The following is a 26,323-nucleotide window of genomic DNA, read 5'->3' on the forward strand; positions in this document are numbered from 1 at the left end:
CAAGTTTAGAATTAAAAGAGAATTGTGAACACGTTTATTTTTTTTTAGATTTTATTTATTTATTTGAGAGAGAGAAAGAGAGAGAGAGCGAGCAAGCGTACAAGCAGGGGCAGGGGCAGAGGGAGAGGGAGAAGCAAACTTCCTGCTGAACAGGGAGCCCAATGCGGGGCTTGATCCCAGGACCCTGGGAACATGACCTGAGCCGAAGGCAGACGCTTAACGACTGAGCCACCCAGGCACCCCTGTGAATGCATTTAATTCTAAAATAAATGATTGCCAAACATGTGATAGTTAGAGATTTTAGGTCATTTCTATTTTTTAGGAATTGGAGTTCTTGTGTGATTCCTCATTTAAAGTAGTGATCCTTTGCAAAAAACAAACAGTAGTGATCCTTTGTTTGAAATTACATCCAAGAAGTAAATTAAATTTGCCTCAAAAGTGAGGGTAATGATTATTATTTAAAAGAACTTACTTGGATGTTGATTTAATCTTGTGGGCTGAGCTATAACACAGCCATTACCTGGCTATTTTTAACCTAGAAAATGGAATTTTCCCATGGTTTCATACATTGGGAGGCTATTCTTTTGATCAGCCCATAAAAATTTTTTGTAACATTTTACCAATAAAAGTAGTGTTTGTTTCCTTAGTTTTTAAAGTAAACACTAGATGGCAGTAAATACACAAAAGTTGTGACATATGACCCGGTGCTTACCAGCATACAGTACTGACCATTTTTGCCTTTAACTGAATTTTATGCTGCACTATGTCAAGCTTTAAAAAAAAAAGACAAAAAAAACCCCTGAAGATTCAAAAATTAAATAAAATTAAAGTTTCCTGGCTTTAAAAGTTTGAACCAGAAAAACTTCATCCACAATTTAAATTGTGAGAATACTCTCAACACCAGCTTTATAAGACTATTACATTTTCTAAGTCTCTTGTTTTGTTAACAAATTCTAATCACATAAATATATTTTAGATGTTACTTAATTTGGTGAAAATAACTAAAATAAGATCTCTTAAAATTGCTGTTTCCATCAAGATGCTAAAAATTTGCACAAGAATTTACTTTATTTATGGCTTATTTATTAGGTTTTGAATTAGTGAAATTTCTACTCTTTTAGGGGCCAAGAATGAATATATGCTGTTAATTTAATGTTCTACAGGCAAAACATTTTTTAAAACTCAATACTTAATACTGATACTTTACTTTGATTCTGGGAAAAAACACAATATTAAATATAATTTTAAGATTTTACTTCCTTGTTTGAAAACACATCTACAGATCAAAAGGAAAAATCTTACACACAGAAACATGTTAATTTGACCCATGGATGGTTTTAGTGAAACTTCTGTAACATTCTGAATTAGAATTTCAGTATGATTTTACAAACTTGTATTGTAATAAACCAAAAAAAGCATACTTTCTAATTTATATTAAACTTTCTACTTTTTGGATTCATTACAAAACCAGATGGCATTCAGCTCAGGTCTCAGCAACACTAAAATAAAACTAGCTAACTTACTAATTTTTTGGTTACTTCTAACACTTTCTCTGAGCTAGATTTTGTTCTAACACACAAAATTTTCAATTTAGAAAACAAAGCTGGGGTCCTTGCAATAGGAAGAAAGTAATAAAATAGAAACAAATAAATCTTCAAATATACTACTGTGGTAGAAAAGGAAGACTTATTTTAATACCAATCTGTGCCAATATAAACCCAGCTTGGTTTTTTTAAAAACCCAAGGGTTTTTAAAAAAATCAGTAAGTAGCTTCAGTTACTACAAGCACATTAAAACAAACATACACCCAAACAGCCAAAACAATCTTTTACAGCCTTGAAAAAGAACAAAGTTGGGAGTCTCACACTTCCTGATCTGAAAACTTACTACAAAGCTACAGTAATAAAAGCAGTGTGGTAACTGGCATAAAGATAGATGTATACTTACCACCAAATTCATCAAGTTGTATACATTAAATATGTGCCACTTTCTGTATGTCAATCACACATCAATAAAGTGGTTTAAAAAAAGACAGACATATAGACCAATGCAAGTGAATAAAGAGTCCAGAAATAAGCCCTCACGCATACGGTCAAATGATTTTCAACAAGGGTGCCAATACCATTCACTGGGGAAAGGAGAGTCTTTTCAACATGATGCTGGGAACACTGGGTATCCACATGCAAAAGAAGGAATATGGACAGTTATATACAAAAATTAACTTAAAATGTATCAAAGACCTAAACTTAAGGCCTAAAACTATAAAACTCCTGGAAGAAAACATAGGGCAAAAGCTTCATGACATTAGATTTGGCAATGATTTCTTGGATATGACACCAAAAGCACAGGCAAAAAAAGGAAGAAGTAGAAAAATTGGACTTCTGTGCATCAAGAGGTAGTATCAACAGAGTAAAGAGGTAACCCACAGAATGAGAGAAAATATCTATAAGTCATACATCTAATAAGGGATTGATATCCAGAATATATAAAAAACCCCTACAAATCAACAACCAAAAAACAGCCCAATTCAAAAATAGGCAAAGAACTTGAACAGATATCCAAAAAAGATACACAAATGGCCAAAAAGCACATGAAAAATGCTCAACATCACTGGTTATCATGGAAAACAAAACTATAATGAGATACTACCCACTAGGGTAACTATTATTTAAAAAAAAAAACAAAAACAGAAAATAACAAGTGTTGACAAGGATGTGGAGAAATTGGAACACTTGTGCATTGCTGATGGGAATGTAAAATGGTGTAGCTACTATGGAAAATGGTACGGTATTTCCTCAAAAAATTCAACATAGAATTACCATATAATCCAGAAATTCTGTTTCTGGCTATATACTCAAAAGAAGTGAAACAGGGACTCAAACAGATTATTTGTATACGCATGTTCACAGCAGCTTTATTCACAATAGCCAAAATGCAGAAGCAACCCGAATGTCCATTGACTGATGAATGGATAAATAAAATGTGGTATATACATACAATGGAATACCATTCGGTCTTAAAAAGGAAGGAAATTTTGACACATGCTATAACACTGATGAGCCTTAAAGACCTTATGCTAAGGGAAACAACCTAGACACAAAAGGACAAATACTGGGTGATTCTGTTATATGAGATTCCTAGTGCAATCAAATTCATAGGAACAAAAGCAGAATGGTGGTTACCGGGACTGGAGAATGGGGGGGGGGGGGGGGTAGTTACTGTTTAATAGATAATAGTTAATGTCTTGAATAGTTAATGTCTTGAACTGTACACTTAAAAGTGGTTGAGGGTAAATTTCATATTACGTGTTTTTTACCACAGTTAAAAATTTTTAAAGAGGTTACAATGGTAAATTCATGTTATGTTTACTTTATCACAATAAAAAAAAAAATGAAAGGAGCAGTATACATTTAGTTACCATCTCTTCACACCCCCTCACCCTTTGACTTAACTCTGGGTGATCTCAATATGAGTAATGATCTCTATATTAATAAATACTGATAACATTCTAATGAGTTATCTTGTTAAAAAAAAACCAATACACACCAAAAAGATCACTTTTATCTTATAAGGATTTAATCTTGGTAACCAAAGGAAATACTTCTTGCCCAGAGGTGTAAGTCTAGCTGGTAATGAAATAGCCTAAAACATTGCTGGCATTCTGGCCTATGTGGATTAATATATATTTTTTAAAGATTTTATTTATTTGACAGAGAGAGAGATAGTGAGAGCAGGAACACAAGCAGGGGGAGTGGGAGGGAGAAGCAGGCTCCCCACTGACAGGGAGCCCGACGTGGGGCTCGACCCCAGGACCCCGGGATCATGACCTGAGCCGAGGGCAGACCATAACGACTGAGCCACCCAGGCGCCCCGTGGATTAATTCTAAGCTGAAAACTTTCTTCTACGTCATGACTGACTCTAAATCAGCCTGTGGCTGTGCTTTTGTCTCCCACCCTCAGGTTGCCAGGTATCCTTAACTTAGGAGTAGATTACACTCAGAATTCAGTGAGAAGTCTCTGCTAGCATGGAAGAAACTGCCTTTTAAACTGCTCTGGGAAATCAGGATTAACTCACATCCAAGCTTTCCCAAAATATGCCATAAGGAGGCCTCAGGCCTTACCAAAGGAAGAAGAAAGACAGCAAAGGGCCTCCTGTCTTTGAATGCTATTCCTGATTCTCCTCCTCCATGTTACCACAGATCATTGACTTGGCGTGTCATTTCTACCTCCTAGTTGCATCTCTAGTAGAAGTATTTAACCATGTCTGTTTATGGGGATCTGCATACGTGTGTGTGTGTATGTATGTGTGTGTGTGTAAAATGTGCACATCTTCTCAGCTACATTAAGAAGCAGAGTTCTTGAGGACAAAAATAAAAAGACAGCTTTGTCTTTCCTTAGCACCAGATTCAGTGTCATATACATAGAAGTTCTCAATACTGAGTATAATTTAATTAAGGAATAAAAAAAATGAGCACTTGCCACTTTGTGTTCCATAAGTAGAACTTAGAAAATGTTATACACAAATATAGTCATATAATACTGAATATAAATTTATCAAAAAAGAACAATATCCATTTTTTCCTTTTTAAATAAAAAAAGAAATGCCCATTTCCCTTTCTAAAAGCTTAATTTATTAATTCCACATTCGTGTCAACACTGAAATGCTTACCTACCATGTTTTAGTTACTATTCTAGCTCACTAGTAGTTTGATTTACTGGATAGAAAAGTCGACATCATCCCTGCTGTTCTGAAGCTGACAGTGCACGGGAGAAATAGACGTTACATAAACACGCCTACCAGAAAATGCAAGGCAATTAAGTGGGATAATCACCATGAGGAAGGCCAATCAAGGCTTCCTGAGAGACAAACAGAAGAGATCCAGCGGAGATGGAGGGATCAGAAAAGGCTGGGAGCCCAGTGACATCTGAGCTGGGACCTAAGGAATTAAAGTGTGCTATCTAGGCCCAAAGAAAGGACTTTGTAAGTGCAAAGTTCCTAAGCTAAAAAGGGGAAAAAAAAAAAAAAAAAAAAAAGGAATAAAAAAGTGAGGACTTCTGCTTCTGGGAAGATGGAATAGAAGTACTTGCCACTACTCCTCCTGCTAAGTACAACTAAAAGCCATGGACATTATACATAAAATAAACATAAGAAAACTCTGAAGGGTAGAAAGGACAAAGCAGACTCACCAGGGACCCCAGGACCCTAAGGAGCACATGGCGGTGAGTTCCCAGGGATTCCTCTTTACCTCGTATGTGCCAGACTAAGGGCTGAGGGAGCAGAACCAGAAATGCCAATGGGCACAGACAAAAAACAAGCAAGAAAGCCTGCTCTCTAGCCAAAGGGCCAGCACAGGGGCAGCCAAGCAAGACCAAACTTTTAGACACTCTAACCAAACACCACAGAAATACTGTGGCCCCACCCCACGCAGGCCAGCAAACCCCTGGAGGAGTGCCATCTGCAAGAACACTCCCGTAGGCCAGGCAATCTCCCAAATCAAGTGAGAAGAGCCAGGCCCTGGATATCTGATGTTAAGGTATCACCAAGTACAAAAGAAAGCAGTAGCATTGGGAATATACAGAACACTGGACTGACCAGAAATCTAGAGAAAGTGAAGGCAAAATCAAGAGGTAGGCAGTGAACACACCCAGCACTGGCTCACAGCAGAGCTCTGCTCAATTTGGAGGAAGGGATGGTTTTCAGGCTTTCCATTTCCTTGCCTCTCAAGACATACTCCTCTTGCTCTGGTTCCCACTTTACCAAGATATCTTCTAAGAAAACAACTGTTAAAGTCATTGGGAAAGATCTCCTTATGGTAAATTAATTGCCTGGCATTCTGGTCAGTCCTTTGTGAGTCTCATTAGTTTTAAGTGTAAGTCAGTCCCTAAAGCCTAATTAACTCTGGATGTATTGGCAAAGTTAAGGGCCATATCCTATATCAAGAAGGTACGCTATGAGCCTGGGCAGCTGGCCATCCCCTGTCTAAGATACCTGCTTTGATCTCTCACACAGGTGAGAAATCAGCCTTGCAAATAGCTCTCCAAAATCCTATTCAACTCTTAAAATTCAAAACAGACCTACTTTTCTCTGCTAGAGCCATTCCCTTTCCCTCCTACTCACTGCTGTCTAAAATCATTCTCCAAACGCATATTCTGCATATAGCATCTACCATGAACACGGATTCCTATTAAATACACAGGAAGAGTAAATACAGCAAAGCACAATCTATTTCTTCAGCCACTACTGGAAATGTACAAGTCCAGTTTCATTTCTAGTCAGCCCTCAGGCCTGAGGCCTTAGGGCCGCTCTATAATCCTGCTAAATTCTGCTTTAATAACTTTCCACAACTGTTCTATTTTTCAAATATCTAAAAACGAAAGGTCAGAATCTTCCTGACAATAATAATCACTAGCAATAAAAAAATTCCTGCAAATTCTTCCCTTTCCAATTGGTCAGTACTGACTTTTTAAAATGTTACAGTAAGCTATATTCAGAAACATGATAAAATGAAAACCTAAAAAGTACACAAACAGCCTACTTGTACTTTGTATGTGAAATTATGAGTCTTCCTGTTATACATTACATTTTGGTGTTTTAGTTTCACAATGAATTCTACACCTGCTGCTAATGAGATTTAAAATGTTAATCAAAAAGCATTTCTTAGGATTTATTTGCTTAATAAGAAAGTAGGTATGACAGATCCCTTGAAGAGACTAAAAAAAATATTAAATCTACAGAAATCTATTTCAAATAGGATTTATCTACTCAGCATTAGACAGGTCAGTAGAATGGCTGGAAAGGTCACTTTCCCATCCACACCATGGTGACTTTTTCATACCTGGGCAACAACCAGGAATGCACAGCCTCAAACCTCAGGTCTCTCCATTACCTGAACCAGGAAATGCATGTCACCAAATTGCTAGTCATTGACAGTCAGGGACATCACTGCTTTAGGTCATCTCTGCTTTAACAGAGGCATCTGATGTGGAGACTATTTAAAATAGGTTTAAATTTTCACTTACCTCCACTGCTACTACAATCAAAATGAGGTCCAATTTTGACTCTGGGAAGAGGGCGTTCACTTGTGGTGACATTCCAATTAGAGCACAGTTGGTGACCACAGATATGACACTCATTGTTTCAAAAGCCAGCTAAAAGTGAAAAAAAATGTGAAATTAAAAACCACAATGACCTCTTCCATATTTCCTCATCCTTTTTTTGTATCATCCAAAATCAAAGGAAAAGCCTTTCCCTTGTTCTAAATATTCCAAGTACATTTTAAGCTTTTTCTCTATAATGCTGTGATTTTCTTTAGCTTAAAAAAGCCACACTGTTACAAGGTATTTTAGATACTTTTGGCTTGAATAGCCAAAGCAGTATGTTCTACCTTCCCAACTGGAGGTGGCCAGGGACCTGAGAATTTGGAATACATCCTAGAGGAGTACGCTGTTCAAGTTACTCTACTCATATCTATAGGGAATCTAAAATGGGGCCACCAGAAAAAATGTTTCACTATGATTTCAAATAGAATTTATTTTGTGACTGCCCTACTTTGACACATCACACACCACATCTGGTTCAGCTATACCTGAAGCACCGTAACAGTGATCCTTTTCTAGTGGCATTTATTTGTGGGACTTTAGAAAAATACAGATGCCCCGCTGAGCTACTTAACAACCTGATCCAAGGTCCCATGAGGAGTCTCACGGAGCACAGTACTGAGAACTGACTGTGGAAATGTTGTGACCACTGCTTGGTTGCTCTTTCTTTCCTTTAATGTGTAACACTTGACCACTACTTAATAACTTAACCACTGGGAGTGGGAGATATAGGCTTCCAGTTACAGAATGAAGATGTCATGGGGATGAAAGGCACAGCGTAGGGATTACAGTCAATGGCAACAGCATTGTATGGGGACAGATGGTAGCTAACTTGTGGGGAGCACAGCATAACATATAGACTTATCCAATCACTATGTTGCACACCTGAAACAAATGTAACACTATATGTCAACTGCATTTTAATTTAAAAAAATCAGAAAAATGTCCCACTAATTCTAAGAAATACAATTACTTTTAGAAATTAAAATTAAAAAATTTTTTAAAGATTTTATTTATTTATTTGTCAGAGAGAGAGAGAGAGAGAGAGCACAAGCAGTGGGAGAGGCAGGCAGAAGGAGAAGCAGGCTCCCCATTGAGCAAGGAGCCCAATGAGGGACTCGATCCCAGGACCCCAGGATCATGACCTGAGTCGAAGGCAGACACTGAACCAACTGAGCCACCCAGGAGCCCCAGAAATTAGAATTTTAAAAGAAGCAAAATGAAACATGATTAGATCCAAACTGAATAAATTTCTTGTCTCATGGAGAATTTCTGCTTTTATTTTAGGAATCCTTTGTGTAATCTAATTATTTTTCCATAGTTTTCTTTACAGCAAACCTACTCTGGACTTTATTTACCTTCTTTTTAAATAACTTAAATTTTTTATTTATTCATTTTTTAATAATTATATTCACATAGCTCAGAACTGAAACACTCTAAGTGTAAAGTGAAGAGTCTCTTTGCCCTTGTGTACCCCTTCCCCCCTTCTCACCAGTTCCTGTTCTCCCTACAAAATGATCGCTATTATTATATTTCTTTTGTACCTTTCCACATACTTTATATACAAATATAAGCAAACTTGACTGTATATACCCTTTCTTACCCTTAATGTCAGGTCCCTTGCTTTTGTCACTTAAAATGTCCTGAAGAATATTCTACATCAGAACTCAAAGAATTCCTTCATTCTTTGTCACAACTGCTTAAATATTTTATTGCATAGATGTATCAGAATTTATTTTACTATTTCCTTATTGGTGGGCATTAGTTGCTATTACAAACAATGCTCCAATTAGTTTTCATGTAAATACATCATTTAACAAGTGTGGAATTCGGATAAATTCCTAAACACGGATTACCTGAGTCAAAGGTACCATGCATTCATAATTTTGATAAATATGCCAAGCTGCACTCCAAAGGGTTGACCAGTTCACCCTCCTATCAGCAGCATATAAGAGTGCCTGTCTTCCTGCACTTTTAATACATTTATCATAAAATGTGATTTTCAAATACAGTTATACTGAGCTTTAATTTGTGTAATAAACTGCATCCATTGAAGGTATACACTTCATCAAGTTTTGATAGATGTATTTACCTGTGAAATCACTACCACAAACAAAATACAGAATATTTCCATTTCCCCCAAAAGATTCCTCATGATCCTTTGTAATCTATCCTTCTCTTCACACCTGGCCCCAAACAAACACTGATCTGCTTTTTGTCACTATAAATTAGTTTGTATGCTCTAGGATGTCATATAATTGAAATCATATACGTATGATTCGCATATTTTTTTGGTGAAGTACTCCTTCAAATCATTGTCCGTGTTTTTATTGGCTGAAATGTCTTATTGAGTTGTAAGAATTCTTAATCTGAATACAAGTCCTCTGGAAGACATCTGTATTATGAATATTTTCTCCCATTCTGTGTCCTGTTTTGTCCTCTTTTAACTTTAGAAGAGCAAACTTTTTCCCCCTATCTGGAGACCTAGTTATCTCAATGCTATTAATGGACAATTGTTTCCCCTACTGAACTTTCACCTATACCATATAATGCATTTCTGGACTTTTTATTCTGTTCCACTGGTGTGACTGTCTACTAATGCACCAGTACCACACTACTTTAATAACTGAACTTATATAATAAGTATTAACATGTGGTAAGTGTCCTTTTCTTCTTTAGAGTTTTCTTGCTATTCTATTTCACTTATTTGTCCCTGAGAACTTGACAATAAGTTTACCTAGTTAAAAGAAAAACTTTGGCTGGGAGAGTGCTATATTTGTGAATTAATTTGTAGATTAATTAATTTGTAAATTTGTAAATTAAAGGAGAACTGATATATTACGAGTACTGTCTTCCTTTATCAGTTAGCTATTACTACATAACCAACAACCCCAAACTCTGTGGCTTCAAACAGCCATTTATTTAACTCTGATTCTGTGGGTGGACAATTTAGGATATGCTCATCCCAGCAATTCTGGTCTCAGCTGACTTTGACTGGATTTGTTCATACACCTGAGGTCAGCTAGAGACCTCACTGGTAGACTGGAGACATTACTGGCCTTATTATGCTACTTAGAACTTGTAGTACTATGTTCAATCTAGTGACAGTGGATTTCCTTGCATTGTTCCTAATCTTAGAATGAAAGCATTCAGTCTTTCACCAATAAGTATGATGTCAGCTTTAGGTTTTTTAAAAAAATAGATGTTCCTTATCAAGTTGAAGAAATACCCCCGTTTCTATTTTTCTGAGAGTTTTCAAAAATGAATGCTGGATTCTGTCAAATGCTTTAAATATATTGATATAACCATGCCGACTATGAATATGGTAGATTACACTGATTAATTTTCTAGTATTTAACCAGGCTGGCATCCCTCAACTAAATGCTACTTGTCATGGTCTATACTTCTTTATATAGATTGCTGAATTATATTTGCTAATAGTTTATTAAGATGTTTTGTATATTTATTCACAAGGGATATTGGTTTGTTGTTTTCCTTTTTTGTACTCTGTCTGGTTTTCTATCACACTGATACCAGCTTCATAAAATGAATTGGGAAATATGCCCTCCTCCTGTTTCTGAAAGAAATTGTGTAAAATTGGTATTAATTCTTCTTTAAATGATAGAATTTGCCAGTGAAATCATTTGGGCCATGGCATTTCTTTTTTGGAAATTTGTAATTACAAATTCAATTTCCTTACAGTTATGGAGCTACTCAAATGATCTATTTCATATTGGGCGAGTTGTGGTAGTTTGTGTTTTGGAGGAATTGGTCCATTTCATCCAAGTTGTCAAATTTATATATTATTATTAATTAATTATAATTATGTTATATTATAATTAATATATTAATTAATGTAACATTAATATAACCACTCTTGCTTTCTTCTAATATTTCCATACATGGCTTTTTTTTTCTCCTTTTACCTTTACCCTGCTTATACCATTATGTTTGAACTCAATTTCTTACAGACAGCATAAAGTTGGGTTATGTGTTTTAATCCACTCTACCAATATCTGTCTTTAACTGGTACCTTTAGACCTTTTACAGTTAATATAATTATTGATATGTTAGGACTTTAGTCTGCCATTTCTTTGTTTTCTGTTTGTTCCCTCTGTATTTTCATTTCTGTGTTTTATTTTTCATGCCTTACTGTGGGTTATTTGAACATCTTTTAGAACTACATTTTGATTTATTTGTTTTTGAGTGTATCTTTTATATAGCTTTTTAGTGGTTGCTCTAAGTATTATATTATATACATATATGATTATATATATATATGCTTTATATATGTAATATATATTACATTCATTACACATTGTGTGTCTGTGTAGATCTTCCTTGACCTAGGAGGAGTTATGTCCCAAAAAACCCACTGTAAGCTAAAAATATCATAAGACAAAAATGAATTTAATATACCTAACTTACTGAATTATCATAGCTTAGACTAGCTCACCTTAAACATGCTCAGAACACTCAGCAAAATCAACACAAAGCCTGTTTTATAATAAAGTGTTGAATAGCTCATGTGATTTGTTGCACATTGTATTGAAAGTAAAAAACAGAATGGTTGTGTGGGTATAGACGGTTCTAAGTGTATTGGCTGTTTACCCTTGTGACTATGTGGCTAACCGGGAGCTGCAGCTTGCTGCCCAGCATCAGGAGAGAAGATTATACTGCATACCACTGGCTTGGGAAAAGATCTAAATTCAAAATTTGAGGTATGGTTTCTAATGAATATGTATTGCTTTCACACCGTTGTAAAGTCAAAAAATCATAATTTGAACCATTGTAAGTTGGGGACTGTCTATTTATATATATTCAGTCTACTTGTGTCATCATTTATTAGAGTGATGTAGAGAAACCTCACCTCCCTTTACCATTCTGTATAGTATTTTCTTAATATTTTCTCTACATATATTTAGAATCATTAGATAGTGTTATAATTTCTATTTCAATTGTCAAATATAACTTTAAGGACTCAAGACTGGGAAAGTCTAATATGTTTACTCGTATTTTTGCTTACTGTGGTTTTTCTTCCTAATGTTCCTAGGTCAGTTCTTTTATCATTTCCTTAAGTTTAAAGAACTTCTTTTAGCTATTCTTTTAGGACAGGTTTTCTGGCAACAAATTCTCTTAGTTTTCCTTCATCTGAGAGTGTTTTGATTTTCCCTTCATCCTCGAAGGATATTTTCTCTGAATATAGGATTCTGTATTAACAGTACTTTTCTTTAAGCACTTGAACGATACTATGCCACTTTCCTCCGGCCTCCACGGTTTCTGATGAGAAACTGGCTGTCATTCTAATTGTCTTCCCCTATAGGTAGATAGCATGTCATTTCTCTCTTGGAGCTTTCAAGTTTTTCTTTGTCTTTAGTTTTCATACGTTTAATTACAATGTGTTTGGCATGGACTTTTTGGGGCTTATTCTGTTTTCAATTCACTCAGTTTCTTGAATCTGTAGTTTTAGTTCTATTGCCAAATCAAAAAGTTTTGGCCATTATTACTTCAATATTTTTTAGCCCCTCCTTTCTTCTTTCCTTCTGGGACACCGACAGCAGGAACATTAGATCTTTTGTTATAGCCACGCAGGTCTCTGAGGTTGTATTTACTTTGTCAATCTATTTTTTTCTCTGCTACTCAGACTGAATCATTTCTATTGCTCTATTTTCCAGTTTCTGCTCTTCCTCTACTCCTTCCATTCTGCTACTGCTACTGCACTCATCCACTGAGTTTTTAAATTATATTTTCCACTTCTAAAATATCTATTTGCCTCTCCTTTATATCTTCCATTTCTTTGCTGAGATACTCTATTTTTCCATCTGTTTTAGGTGTATTCATTTTATCAAGGCTGCTTTAAAATCTTTGTCTGATGTTTCTAACATCTGTCACCTTGATGGTGGCATCTACTGACTGCATCACCTTTTTTTTTTTTTTTTTTGGTATCATCCTGGTTCTTGGTATGATGATTTTTTAATAGAAGCCTGGACATTTTGGGTGTTATAAGATTCTATTTTTTATTTAAAACTTTTGTTCTAGTTGGTTCCTCTAACACCACTCCAGCAGGGAAAGAAGGGACAACAGCTTGTTAGGTTGCCCATTTGGACACCACTGACCCCCAAGGTGGGGGATGGGATCCTTATTATTGCTGGACAGGGATCAGAGTTCTGGCTTCCTGCTAACCCCCACACTGAAACCTCTTGCGTGGAGGGGTACAAATGCCTCATGTGCACTCCCATGTGGCCTCTGCTGTGCTGGGTGGTAGAGAAAGGTCTGACTCTCCATTACGCTTTATCTGAGATCATCCCAGCAGAAACTGGAAAGGGAACCTCATTACTGCTGGGTGAGTGTGGAAGTCCAGGCTCCTAACATGATTTGCACTGACATTGCAGGGGGAGGGCCTCATTATCACCCAGTGGGTGGAATCCCAGCTGGATACTTTACTAAACTATCAGAATTTTACATCTCAAAGGGGTCACAGAAATTATAATTTACCTCCCCCACCCCATCCTCTAATTGTAAAAACAAGGAAAGCAAGGTCCAGAAAAAGTTAATAACTGTCTGAAGTCACACAGCTAGTTTGTGGCAAAAAAAAGGATAACATCCAGTTTTCCCAAATCTCTCCTTAGCACTTTTATTTTTAATCATAAGGCCCCATTTTGCTATTTTTTTTCCCAAAGGAATAATTTTTTCTCATATAATTACCTGCCATACACCAATATTGGCTGAAGGTTCTGAGAATGGCCGTTTGAGGACTCTGCACATTTTTAAGGCATCTGAATTAACTTCAGTGAAGTTATTTAACACAGCAAAGGCAGCTGCTAATGGGTAAACGCAGGAGAAAAGGCTCACATAACCAAACTGAAGGAATAATTCCAAGTAATCATCAAAGGTGCCCTGAAAATGTAAACCACAAGAAGAAAACAGGCATTGTTTTAATATCATTAATAGGAACTACATCTTGCAATACTACCCAAGGCACTGGCCTCCAACCAAAAAAAATCTCAGTCCCAATTTCTTCTTCTCAACAACAGAATTTACATAAATTCAAAAGCAATTTTATATTTTAAATCCCTGAAAGAATGAAAAAATGATTTAGCTACTCATTTCATTGTGCCAAGTCATTGAATTATTACATAATAACAGCAAAGCTAAAGATGTTTGTTCTTGATCAACTGAAAAGAAACGATTCAACATCACTATTAGAAACCTCACATGACTGCCCCCTCACGCCATGGGTACCCCAGGACCCCATTAAAAAACTGAAGGTGGTAATGATGTGGGAAACAAAGGCAAAGAAAAATTATTAAATTTCCTCACTACTTACAGCCCACTGACAAGTCCTTGCAACAGGCAGAGTGACCTTCCTCTAGGAACTCAGCTGCCTCCATGTTAATACTTTGCAAAGGGCAAAAGGCAAAGTTAGGCCCAACCCCCAGGATGCTGTAAGTCTACTTTAACATAAAAATTCCTTTGGAAACTTCCTTTATCTCAAACCCCCCCACCTCCACCAAGATACATGTGGCAATCATCCTCCAAGCATATACATCTGAAGGGTCTCATGACTGAGGGTTTACTAAACAATAATAAATGACCTTTTCCCAACAATAGCTAGCCCCCTCAGGATCCTGGAAACCTTGTTTCCAAAATACCTGGGAGGCCTACGCCATCCCTAACCCCCTCCCAACTTGAAAGTACATAATGGGTCACTCCTCATGACCCCAGTGCCGCTCTTTCTGCCCACAGGTCCTGTCCCCATGCTTTAATAAAACCACCTTTTTGCACCAAAGACATCTCAAGAATTCTTTCTTGGCCGTTGGCTTCAAACCCTAATGTCTTTCCTTTATCAGTGATGCCAGTGAAAATGGCAGAGTAAGGACCTCCAGAAGTTTTCCCCTCCATGAAAACGGAGAAAAATGGCAAAATGTGTCAGAACCAACTTTTCGGGTACTCTGGAAGTTAACCAAAGGCTTGTAGCAATTCTGGCTGCATACAGTCATGACAAACATGTCACTCTTCTGGCATTTTAACTTACTCTAGTCTCATCTCCTGCTCTCCAGCTCTGCAGCAACCTTGAAAAAAAACCCAAAAAACAGCATGCGCTCCCAGGACCAGAGGGAGCAGAGTGCGGCTGGAGATCTTTGAAAGCCTCATTCCCAAAGGGAAACCATTATCTGACCTGGTTAGTGGTACCTTAGAAGAGCCCCCACTCGAAAGGCTCATCTTTATTCAACTTCATTGAGTCTCTTTCAGTGCTAAAGCCTTCTCCTTTATGTTATGGTATGTTAGTTGAATTTTTAAACATCAGTCTGCCTGAGGTAACGGGTAGCAGCTGGGGCAAACAAGAGACTAGCCAGGGAGCTCAAAAGGGCAAGCTGAGGAATGAGACATCCACGGGGGTTTGAAAAGCTCCAACATTTTTCTGGAAATCTAAAAGACCAGGCACATGCATAGGCTCATGCATAATCTCAGGAAAGATCTGAGAAGGCTCTAAGATCTCACCTCCGCATAAGCAGAAAGTGAATGCTAAGGCAGAATTTTAAACTTCCTGGTTTAGTGTTGAAGGCATGCCCCACCACAAAAACAGAGACCTAACAGACATCTGATGAAGGATAGAAGCAAAAAAAATGTTCACCTTTAACCCAGTAGGCTGACCTATGGCCTGCATAATTTTGATAAGGATCAAATTAAGTGCTGGTTGCTACATTCTTAAAGGGTCTCATGTCTGCCTGTATATCTCACTGATAGTTAATATCGAATTGAATAAGCACTAGAGAAATCTGCAAAAGTAGTGTTACGAGTAGAAATTTGAAGAAACATTCACGATCTAATACTCCCTACATGTCCTCTCCCCCTTGAGCATTAAGCATATAACCACCAGATTCATAAAGCAAAAGTGTAAATCTTTCTGCCCGAAGGTCCTGTCCCTATAGACAGAAAGCACCTTTTTGCACCAAAAATGTCTCAAGAATCTTTCTTGACTGTTCTCTTGCAGCCCCACATCAACATCTACATAACACTGAACCCAACAACAGAATACTCATTCTTCTCCAGTGCACACGAAACATTCTTCAGGTTAGATGAGATGTTAGATCATAAGACAATTCTCAACAAATCTAAAAGGCTTAAAAATCATACAAAATATCTTCTCTGACCACAATGGAATGAAAGTGGAAATCAATAACAGAAGGAAATTTGGGAAATTCACATATTTTATGGATATTAAGCAACATACTCCTAAGAAACCAAGGAGTCAAAGAAGAAATCACAAGAAAAATTAGAGAATACTTTGAGATGAATGAAAATTAAGATACAATATATCAAAACTTATAGGATGTTGTGAAAACAGTACTCAGAGGGAAGTTCATGGGTATAAATGCCTTCGTTTAAAAAAAAAAAAAAGGCAGATCTCAAAACAACTAAAATTTTCACCTTAAGAATCTAGTAAAAGAATAGTAAACTAAATCTAAAGCAAGCAAAAAGAAATAAATCAACACAACAAAGTTTTATAGATATATATGATAATTTATATAATACATATTTTATTTTTTAAAGATTTTATTTATTTGTCAGAGAGAGAGAGAGAGCACAAACAGGGGGAGTGGCAGGCAGAGGGAGGAGCAGGCTCCTCACTGAGCAAGGAACCCGATGCAGGGCTCGATCCCAGGACTCTGGGATCATGACCTGAGCCTAAGGCAGATGCTTAATCAACTGAGCCACCCAGGCATCCCTAAATATATATTTTTATATAATTAAATATAGTCATATCAATAAATACAGAAAAAAACCCAAAATCTGATACCCTTTCATGATAAAAACACTCAACAAATGAGTAATAGTAGAGAATTTCCTCAAACTGATAAATAGCATCTATGAATCACCACAGCTAGCATCATACTTAATGGTGAAAAATTGAAAGCTTCCCACCTAAGATCAGGAACTAAACAGGAATGTCTGCTCTTAACTCTTCTATTCAATACTGTCCTTGGGGTTCAAACCAGAACAATAAGGCAAAGAAAGAAAGAAGAGCCATCCAGAACAAGACAAGAATGTCTGCTCTAACTCTTCTATTCAACACTGTCCTTGGGATTCTAACCAGAACAATACGGCAAAGAAAGAAATAAAAGCCATCCAGAACAAGAAAAGAAGTAAAACTATTTCTATTTGCAGAGGACATGATATTATATATAAAAAACCCCTAAAGAACCCCCCCCCAAGAGACTATTAGGTCTAATAATAAGCAATCTAATGACAAACTTCAGTAAGGTTGCAGGATATAAGATCAACATACAAAAATCAATGGTATTTCTATAAACCAGTAATGAACAATCTCAAAATGAAATTTAAAAAGAAATTCATTTACAATAGTATCAAAAAGCATAAAACACTTAGTAATAGATTTAATGTGTCAGAACCAACTTGTACACTGAAAACCACAAAGCATTGCTGAAAGAAATTAAAGACCTAAATAAATGGAAAGATATTCCATGTTTACAAATTAGAAAAGATGGAAATACTCCCCAAATTGATGAATAGATTCAATGCAATCCCAATCAAACTTCCAACTTCATTTTTAAAAGAAATGGACAAGCTAATCCTAAAATCATAAGGAATTGCAAAGGACCCAGAATAGCCAAAACAATCCTGAAAAAGAACAAAATTAGAAAAATCACATTTCCTGGTTTGAAAACCTACTACTAAGCTACAGTATAGTACTGGCATAAGGATAGAAATGTAGAGGAATAGCACTGAGAGTCCAGAAACAAATCCATGTATCTATAGTCTTATAATTTTCAACAAATGTGTGAATATCATTCAATGAAGAAAAAAATGATTTTTTTTAAACAAACGCTGCTAGAACAGCTGGATATCCACATGCAAAAGAATGAATCTGGACTCCTTCCTCATCCTACCTACAGAAATTAATTCAAAATGGATCAGACCTAAATGTAAGAGCTAAGTCTATAAAATTCTTACAAGAAAATATAGGAGCAAATCTTCCTGTGTTTAGGTAAGGCAATGTTTCTTAGAGATGACACCAAAAGAACAAGCAACAAAAAAGAGAGAAATCTGACTCCATCAAAATTAAAAACTTTTGTGCATCAAAGGACACTCAAGAAAATAAAAAAGCTAACCCATAGAATGGGAGGATATATTTGCAAATCATATAGCTGATAAGAAATTTATATTCAGGGGCATCTGGGTGGCTCAGTCAGTTAAGCAACTAACTCTTGATTTCAGCTCAGGTCATGATCTCAGGGTGGTGAGACTGAGCCCTGCATCAGGCTCTGTGCTAGGTATGGAGCCTGCTTAAGATTCTCTCTCTCCCACTCTCTCTCTGCTTCTCCCCCTACCCCTCTCACACTCTCTCTAAAAAAAAAAAAAAAAAATTATATTCAGAATATATGAAGAACTCTTGCAGTGAAATAATAAAAAGACAGATAATCCAATGAAAAATGGGCAAAGAATATGAATATGTATTTCCCCAAAGAAGAGACAAATTGGTCAAAAAGCACATGAAAAGACGATCAGTATCTTTAGGCATTAAGAAAATGCAAATCAAACCCACAATGAAATACCATTTCATACGTATTAGCTGTGGCTATCATTAAAGAGGGGGAAGGGCGCCTGGTGGCTCAGTTGGTTAAGTGTCCAATGCTTGGTCTCGCTCAGGTCATGATCTCATGGTCGTGAGATCAAGCCCCATGTCCAGCTCCATGCTCAATGTGGAGTCTGCTTCAGATTCTCTCTTTCTCCCTCTGGCCCTCCCCCAACTTGTGCACATGATCTCTCTCTCAAATAAATAAATCTTAAAAAAAAAAAAAAAGAAAGTTACTTAAAAAGGGGGTAAAAGGCAAAACATAACAAGTGTTGATAGAGATGTAGAAAAAAATGGGACTGGGAGGGATGGAAAATGGTACCAATGCCTTTGAAAACTGTCTGGCAGTTCCTCAAAAAGTGAAACGCAGATATGACCTAGCCTATGCTAACGTATGTTCATAAGAAACATATGTTCATACAAAAGCTTGCACACAAATGTTCATACCAGCATTATTTCTAACAGCCAAAAAGTGGAAACAATGCAAATGTCTATCAACTGATGAATGAATATATAAAATGTAGTATATCCATACAATGGAATATTATTCAACCATAAAAAGGAATGAAGTACAGATACATGCTATCTCATGGATGAACCTTGAAAGTGTTATGCTTAGTGAAAGCCAGACACAAAGGCCACATACTGTAGGATTCCATTACATGACATGCACACAATAGGCAAATCCACAGAGACAGAATGTAGACTGGTGGTTGCCACAGACTGGGTTAGGGGCTGATTGCTGAATGGGTGTGGGGTTTCTGTCAGGGCTGATGAAACATTCTGGAATTAGTGGTGATTGTTGTAAAACCTTGTGAATTCACTAAAAATCATTACATTGTACTGATTCAAAATGGTGAATTTTATGGTATGTGAATTATATCCCAATTTTTAAAAAAAGTAAAGAAAAAAAAGCTGATAGTAACAAGGAACCTCCTGAGAGTCACTCCAGCAGAAGCAGCAGATATACCAAAGAGGCCAAAGAAAGAAATCCACAGCAGAAAGTGGGGAAACAATAGAAGCAGGAAGAAATCACCCTCAAACTATGTTTAAAAACCTTACTAATATGTTTTAAAAGATTTGGTCTAAAGGAAGAAAGGGGCAACAATCATTATATGCCCTCAACTTGGTGGGGGAGAAACATAAACATAAGTAGTATGAGGTAAGTTATTTAGTTATTTAATAATTGGACAAAGGAGCCTTCACTGAAGTAGGATGCCTAGGCGTTGGTGACTCTCACTTGTCACTTGAGTGACATCACAACTCTACAGGACCCAGTGACATGCTACTCAAACTCCTCACTCCTCACTAGAGGCCTGCTGTTCACAATGCACGTTTATTCTGACCCAGAGAAGCTGAGCAGCGCTCTACGCCAGGCAGTGAGTGAGTGACAGATCCAGCTTTCATGATGCCTCAGGCCAGGCTTGCCCACTTCCAGCATCCTCAGGCCTCCTCATGACCATCCAAGTGCACAGGCTACAGCAACTCCAGCTTAATAAAAATACTTGTCACAGTATTTTAAAGCAATATTAAGTATTAATATTCTATACTATATAGAATATTATATTGCTTTAAAATACTGTGACAAGTATTTTTACATGAGTATATTCTATATATTATAAAATATAAATGTATATAATATATATACTATATATACTATATACACACATATATACTATACATTCTATATATTATATATTTATTATATATAGACTATATTAGTATATGCATTATATAAATTATATAAATTACTTATAAATATATAAATTTATTTGATAATTTACATATAAATTATATATTATATGAATATATAATTATATGTTTGTATAATTTATATAATATATATTATTAAATATTTTATATATATTCTATATTATATACAATAATTCTAAAATGAATTATTATAATTATTATTATCGTATCTCAGAGTCCGTCTTTCACCAAGACATGATATTAGGCTCAACAGCTGAGCTTAGTGTAGGTCAGATTCCACTTCTAGTCAATTTCTTTTCTTGTTTTGTATTTCACTAAAATAGAAAATACCCAAATGTAAGTACTGGGAATGGTAGAAAGTGCTTCTTTCAGATGCTCTGGGTATGTGAACGAAGCATGAACCCAGGGACTCTGAGTTAGTCTCTGGCTGTTTTCAAGGCTCACATGTGCCTCTGGAGCTGGGCGGGTTGCGGCGGGGATTAGCGCTCAGCTGGAGATTCAGAGGTGAGTAGTTTCTAAACCACTCTTTGGTTGCATTTGCTTCTGGAAAGTATTTCCTTATGCTGTGTTGCAGCATATAGATGAGGTTTTAAAATATACCCAGTGATATAGCATTGATTCATTTCTCTGAAAAGTGTAGAAATCAAGAGTTAGGAAAGAGTGAAAATCTTAGCTATTAAGCCATTTTTACCACAATTCAGTCTTAAGAAATCCTGGCAGCCTACATCCGGTTTTCAAAACTGCACTGTTTCAGTTCCGACAGTACAAGGTTGGGCCTCTGCAGAGATGTGTAGACAAATTCTCCTGGGTGTGCCACTAGGCAGCCTCCGGAAGGCATGCCCAAGTCTTCCTGGCATTTTTAGCATACAACACCCAGGGAGCCCCTACCCCACCGAGCAGCGCACTGCGCATGCTGTTTCTATCTCACACAGGAGTGAGTGTAGTATGCACATGTTAACACTTTATCAGTACTTTTACACTTCTGAGCACTTCTGAGCCAGTAAATTTAGCAAAGCAGGGACATACTCCAACAGCAAGAAGGAAAAAAAAATGCAAATTCGACAAAGTAAATAACTGCATATTAAAACAGAAATACATTAACCAAGACACACTCTACCCTATTAGCTGCAAGTTAGCAAGGACCAACTAAGACAAACTTACAAAATTTTAAGAACAAAGCAGTCATTAAGAATACTTTCTGTGAAATTATAACTAATTTTACATATCTATTTACTAAATGAATGAAAAAAAGTTTCAGGTTTCAGGTGATCCATCCCACTGGCTCCTCAAACCAGCCCTGGAGAAACACCATGTCTGGGAGTTCCCTACGCTGAGTGTCAGACAAGGAAAGAAAGTATACTGAGGGCAACAAGCAGCACACAGACATCAAAGGCTGGCCATTCTTCTCCTAAAACTGTTCCTCATTCCATATCATATTGAATGCCTGCTAAGAGTTACCACGATAAATAACATGGGGACCCTGCCCTCAGTGATTGAGAAAGGAAAATTATTAATAAGTGGCACAAAATCCTAAATAAAATACTGACATATTCAACATGACAATGTGTATTTAAAAATACTGAACAAGTGGAGTTAATCATTTAAATGTACACTTGGTGTTCCATTAGGAAATTTATTATTGTAAATGAAAATATTAAATAATGAAAGGACTTTATTTAATATGATAGTCTCAAAAGAAGCAATAAATGAAGAATTTGATAAAATTTAACATCCTTCACAATACAAACTCTTAGTAAATAAGGAAAAAAAAACATTTTTAAACTGATAAAAAGTTACCTACCCAAAACATGTGACAAACGTGATACTCAATGATGAGAAGACAAAAAAAAAAAAATCAGGAACAAGAGAAAGATTCCTGTTGTAACTACTTCTGTCCAAGTTATACTGAACATATTAGTGAAGCCAATAGATAATAACTATCAAGATGAAGGAAAAAAGAAAACAGCCATTATTTATTTATAGCTGAAATATTTGTCTACATAGAAAATCCAAGAAAGTGGATTGGAAATAATGGGAGGATTCAGCAAGGTTGCTGGATAAAACATACAAAAATCAACAGCATTCCCATGTACTAGCAACAACCAATTAAAAACTATTTTTAAAGGGGTACCAGTTATAGGAAAAAGGAAAATCTCAAAGTATCTACCAGCAGATAACTTATTCATTACAAAGTGAAAAACAGCCTCTATAATCTGCCTATCACCAGGTCAATCAAGGGATCAAACAAGGCAGCTCCACACAGGGGGCAACCTGACATCATGCCCCCTGATAGGGTACAATGATGGTACCTTTCGGTAACTGCTAAGCTTGAATCTCATGAGGAAACAAGGGGACCAACTGGCTGCACCAAAACCAATGCCTTGAAAAACAAAAAAGGCAGGGGAGTTATTCCAGATTTGCAGTTTTCAAGCTTTTTGGTCTTTGAAGCCCTAAACTCTTTTTTTTTAAAAATTTTTTATTGTTTTGTTAATCACCATACATTACATCATTAGTTTTAGAAGTAGTGTTCCATGATTCATTGTTTATGTATAACACCCAGTGCTCCATGCAGAACGTGCCCTCTTTAATACCCATCACCAGGCTAACCCATTCTCCCACCCCCCTCCCCTCTAGAACCCTCAGTTTGTTTTTCAGAGTCCATCGTCTCCCATGGTTCGTCTCCCCCTCCATTATCCCCCCCTTCGTTCTTCCCCTCCTGCTATCTTCTTCTTCTTTTTTTTTTTCCTTAACATATATTGCATTATTTGTTTCAGAGGTACAGATCTGAGATTTAACAGTCTTGCACAATTCACAGCGCTTACCAGAGCACACCCTCCCCAGTGTCTATCACCCAGTCACCCCATCCCTCCCACCCCACCCCCCACTCCAGCAACCCTCAGTTTGTTTCCTGAGATTAAGAATTCCTCATATCAGTGAGGTCATATGATACATGTCTTTCTCTGACTTATTTCGCTCAGCATAATACCCTCCAGTTCCATCCACGTCGTTGCAGATGGCAAGATCTCATTCCTTTTGATGGCTGCATAATATTCCATTGTATATATATACCACCTCTTCTTTATCCATGCATCTGTCGATGGACATCTTGGCTCTTTCCACAGTTTGGCTATTGTGGACATTGTTGCTATAAACATCAGGGTGCACGTACCCCTTCGGATCCCTACATTTGTATCTTTGGGGTAAATACCCAGTAGTGCAGTTGCTGGATTGTATGGTAGCTCTATTTTCAACTTTTTGAGGAACCTCCATACTGTTTTCCAGAGTGGCTGCACCAGCTTGCATTCCCACCAACAGTGTAGGAGGGTTCCCCTTTCTCCACATCCCCGCCAACATCTGTCGTTTCCTGACTTGTTAATTTTAGCCATTCTGACTGGTGTGAGGTGGTATCTCATTGAGGTTTTGATTTGGATTTCCCTGATGCCGAGCGATGTTGAGCACTTTTTCTTGTGTCTGTTGGCCATTTGGATGTCTTCTTTGGAAAAATGTCTGTTCATGTCTTCTGCCCATTTCTTGATTGGATTCTTTGTTCTTTGGGTGTTGAGTTTGATAAGTTCTTTATAGATTTTGGATACTAGCCCTTTATCTGATATGTCATTTGCAAATATCTTCTCCCATTCTGTCGGTTGTCTTTTGGTTTTGTTGACTGTTTCTTTTGCTGTGCAAAAGCTTTTTATCTTGATGAAGTCCCAATAGTTCATTTTTGCCCTTGCTTCCTTTGCCTTTGGCGATGTTTCTAGGAAGAAGTTGCTGCCGCCGAGGTCGAAGAGGTTGCTGCCTGTGTTCTCCTTTAGGATTCTGATGGACTCCTGTCTCACATTTAGGTCTTTCAACCATTTTGAGTCTATTTTTGTGTGTGGTGTAAGGAAATGGTCCAGTTTCATTCTTCTGCATGTGGCTGTCCAATTTTCCCAACACCATTTGTTGAAGAGACTGTCTTTTTTCCATTGGACATTCTTTCCTGCTTTGTCGAAGATTAGTTGACCATAGAGTTGAGGGTCCATTTCTGGGCTCTCTATTCTGTTCCATTGATCTATGTGTCTGTTTTTGTGCCAGTACCACACTGTCTTGAGGATGACAGCTTTGTAATAGAGCTGCAAGTCCAGAATTGTGATGCCGCCAACTTTGCTTTTCTTTTTCAACATTCCTCTGGCTATTCAGGGTCTTTTCTGGTTCCATACAAATTTTAGGATTATTTGTTCCATTTCTTTGAAAAAAGTTGATGGTATTTTGATGGGGATTGCATTGAATGTGTAGATTGCTCTAGGTAGCATTGACATCTTCACAATATTTGTTCTTCCAATCCATGAGCATGGAACGTTTTTCCATTTCTTTGTGTCTTCCTCAATTTCCTTCATGAGTATTTTATAGTTTTCTGAGTACAGATCCTTTGCCTCTTTGGTTAGATTTATTCCTAGGTATCTTATGGTTTTGGGTGCAATTGTAAATGGGGTCGACTCCTTAATTTCTCTTTCTTCTGTCTTGTTGTTGGTGTATAGGAATGCCACAATTTCTGTGCATTGATTTTATACCCTGCCACTTGACTGAATTCCTGTATGAGTTCTAGCAGTTTTGGGTGGAGTCTTTTGGGTTTTCCACCTAAAGTATCATATCATCTGCAAAGAGTGAGAGTTTGACTTCTTCTTTGCTAATTCGGATGCCTTTTATTTCTTTTTGTTGTCTGATTGCTGTGGCTAGGACTTCTAATACTATGTTGAATAGCAGTGGTGATAGTGGACATCCCTGCCGCGTTCCTGACCTTAGGGGGAAAGCGCTCAGTTTTTCCCCATTGAGAATAATATTTGCTGTGGGTTTTTCATAGATGGCTTTTATGATATTGAGGTATGTACCCTCTATGCCTATACTCTGAAGAGTTTTGATCAAGAAAGGATGCTGTACTTTGTCAAATGCTTTTTCTGCATCTATTGAGAGGATCATATGATTCTTGTTCTTTCTTTTGTTAATGTATTGTATCACGTCGATTGATTTGTGGATGTTGAACCAACCTTGCAGCCCAGTTTGAAGCCCTAAACTCTTAAAAATGAGGACACCAAAGGCCTTTTGTTTGTAGGAGTTCTACCTACACTGGTCAGATTCCACTTCTAGTCAGTTTCTTTTCTTGTTTTGTATTTGATATTTACCATATTTGAAATTAAAACTCAAGACTGTAAAATAATATTTCTCATCAATTCATTTAAATAAAAACATTAATCAATAAAATACTGCTTGAAAAGTAATTACATTTTCTAAGACAAAACATTCAGTGTAGAGAGTAACACTCGTTTATGTTTTTAGCAAATTTCCTACTGTCTAGCTTACTAGAAGGCAGCTCATTTACTGTGTGGCAGTATGCTGCTCTAATTGGAGTATTCATCATGAAAATTCATACTCATACAGCTATGCAGTTGGACGTGAACTGGCAGTTCACAGGAGAGGGGCACAATGAAGACCGAGGCGCTACATGGCCTTAGCCCTGTGGCTGGCGCAGCAGGGTCAGAAGACCCTAGTGGACTACCCCTAGTGGGGACATTATGAAGGTTTTCTTTTTCCTTACTTTTTACTCTGTCCTGAATTATCCAAGTTTCCTATAGTGCATAACAAGTATTACTTTTATAATGTTTTTTTGTGTTTCAGTCAGATTGGTTTTTTTCCCCAAAACTTGGTAATATTATTTTAGATTCTCATATAGCAGTCAGGATGAGCTTTACAGAAAACACAATTCTAAGTTCATTGACTTCAGGGGGGAGAAAAATACACCAAGAGGGAAGAAACAGTGCATAGGAAACAACGACCTAGATCAAATGTGACCGAAAAGCATGTCCCCTCTCCCAGTACATGGAGAGAGTTGAAAGAGCAAATACTGGGTTGTCACTCCAGTAGAGAGAGTAGAGGGGG

At 37.0% G+C, this 26,323-nt stretch overlaps 1 protein-coding gene across 3 annotated transcripts in view; it reads right to left on the reverse strand.

Annotated features, from left to right (window-relative positions):
- Nucleotides 1-26,323, reverse strand: part of ANO10 (anoctamin 10) — a 222,695-nt gene that overhangs the window by 155,098 nt on the left and 41,274 nt on the right. For all 3 annotated transcript variants that reach the window (XM_032409119.1, XM_032409121.1, XM_032409122.1), the window contains exons 10-11: nt 13,804-13,995; nt 7,021-7,149 (exon numbers count right to left, since the gene is read on the reverse strand). In XM_032409119.1, coding sequence (XP_032265010.1) covers nt 7,021-7,149; nt 13,804-13,995 — 321 coding nt within the window. The remainder of the gene's footprint in view (nt 1-7,020; nt 7,150-13,803; nt 13,996-26,323) is intronic.

This window comes from Phoca vitulina, unplaced genomic scaffold (genome assembly GCF_004348235.1).
Source record: "Phoca vitulina isolate PV1807 unplaced genomic scaffold, GSC_HSeal_1.0 scaffold10, whole genome shotgun sequence".
Lineage (NCBI taxonomy): Eukaryota > Metazoa > Chordata > Mammalia > Carnivora > Phocidae > Phoca > Phoca vitulina.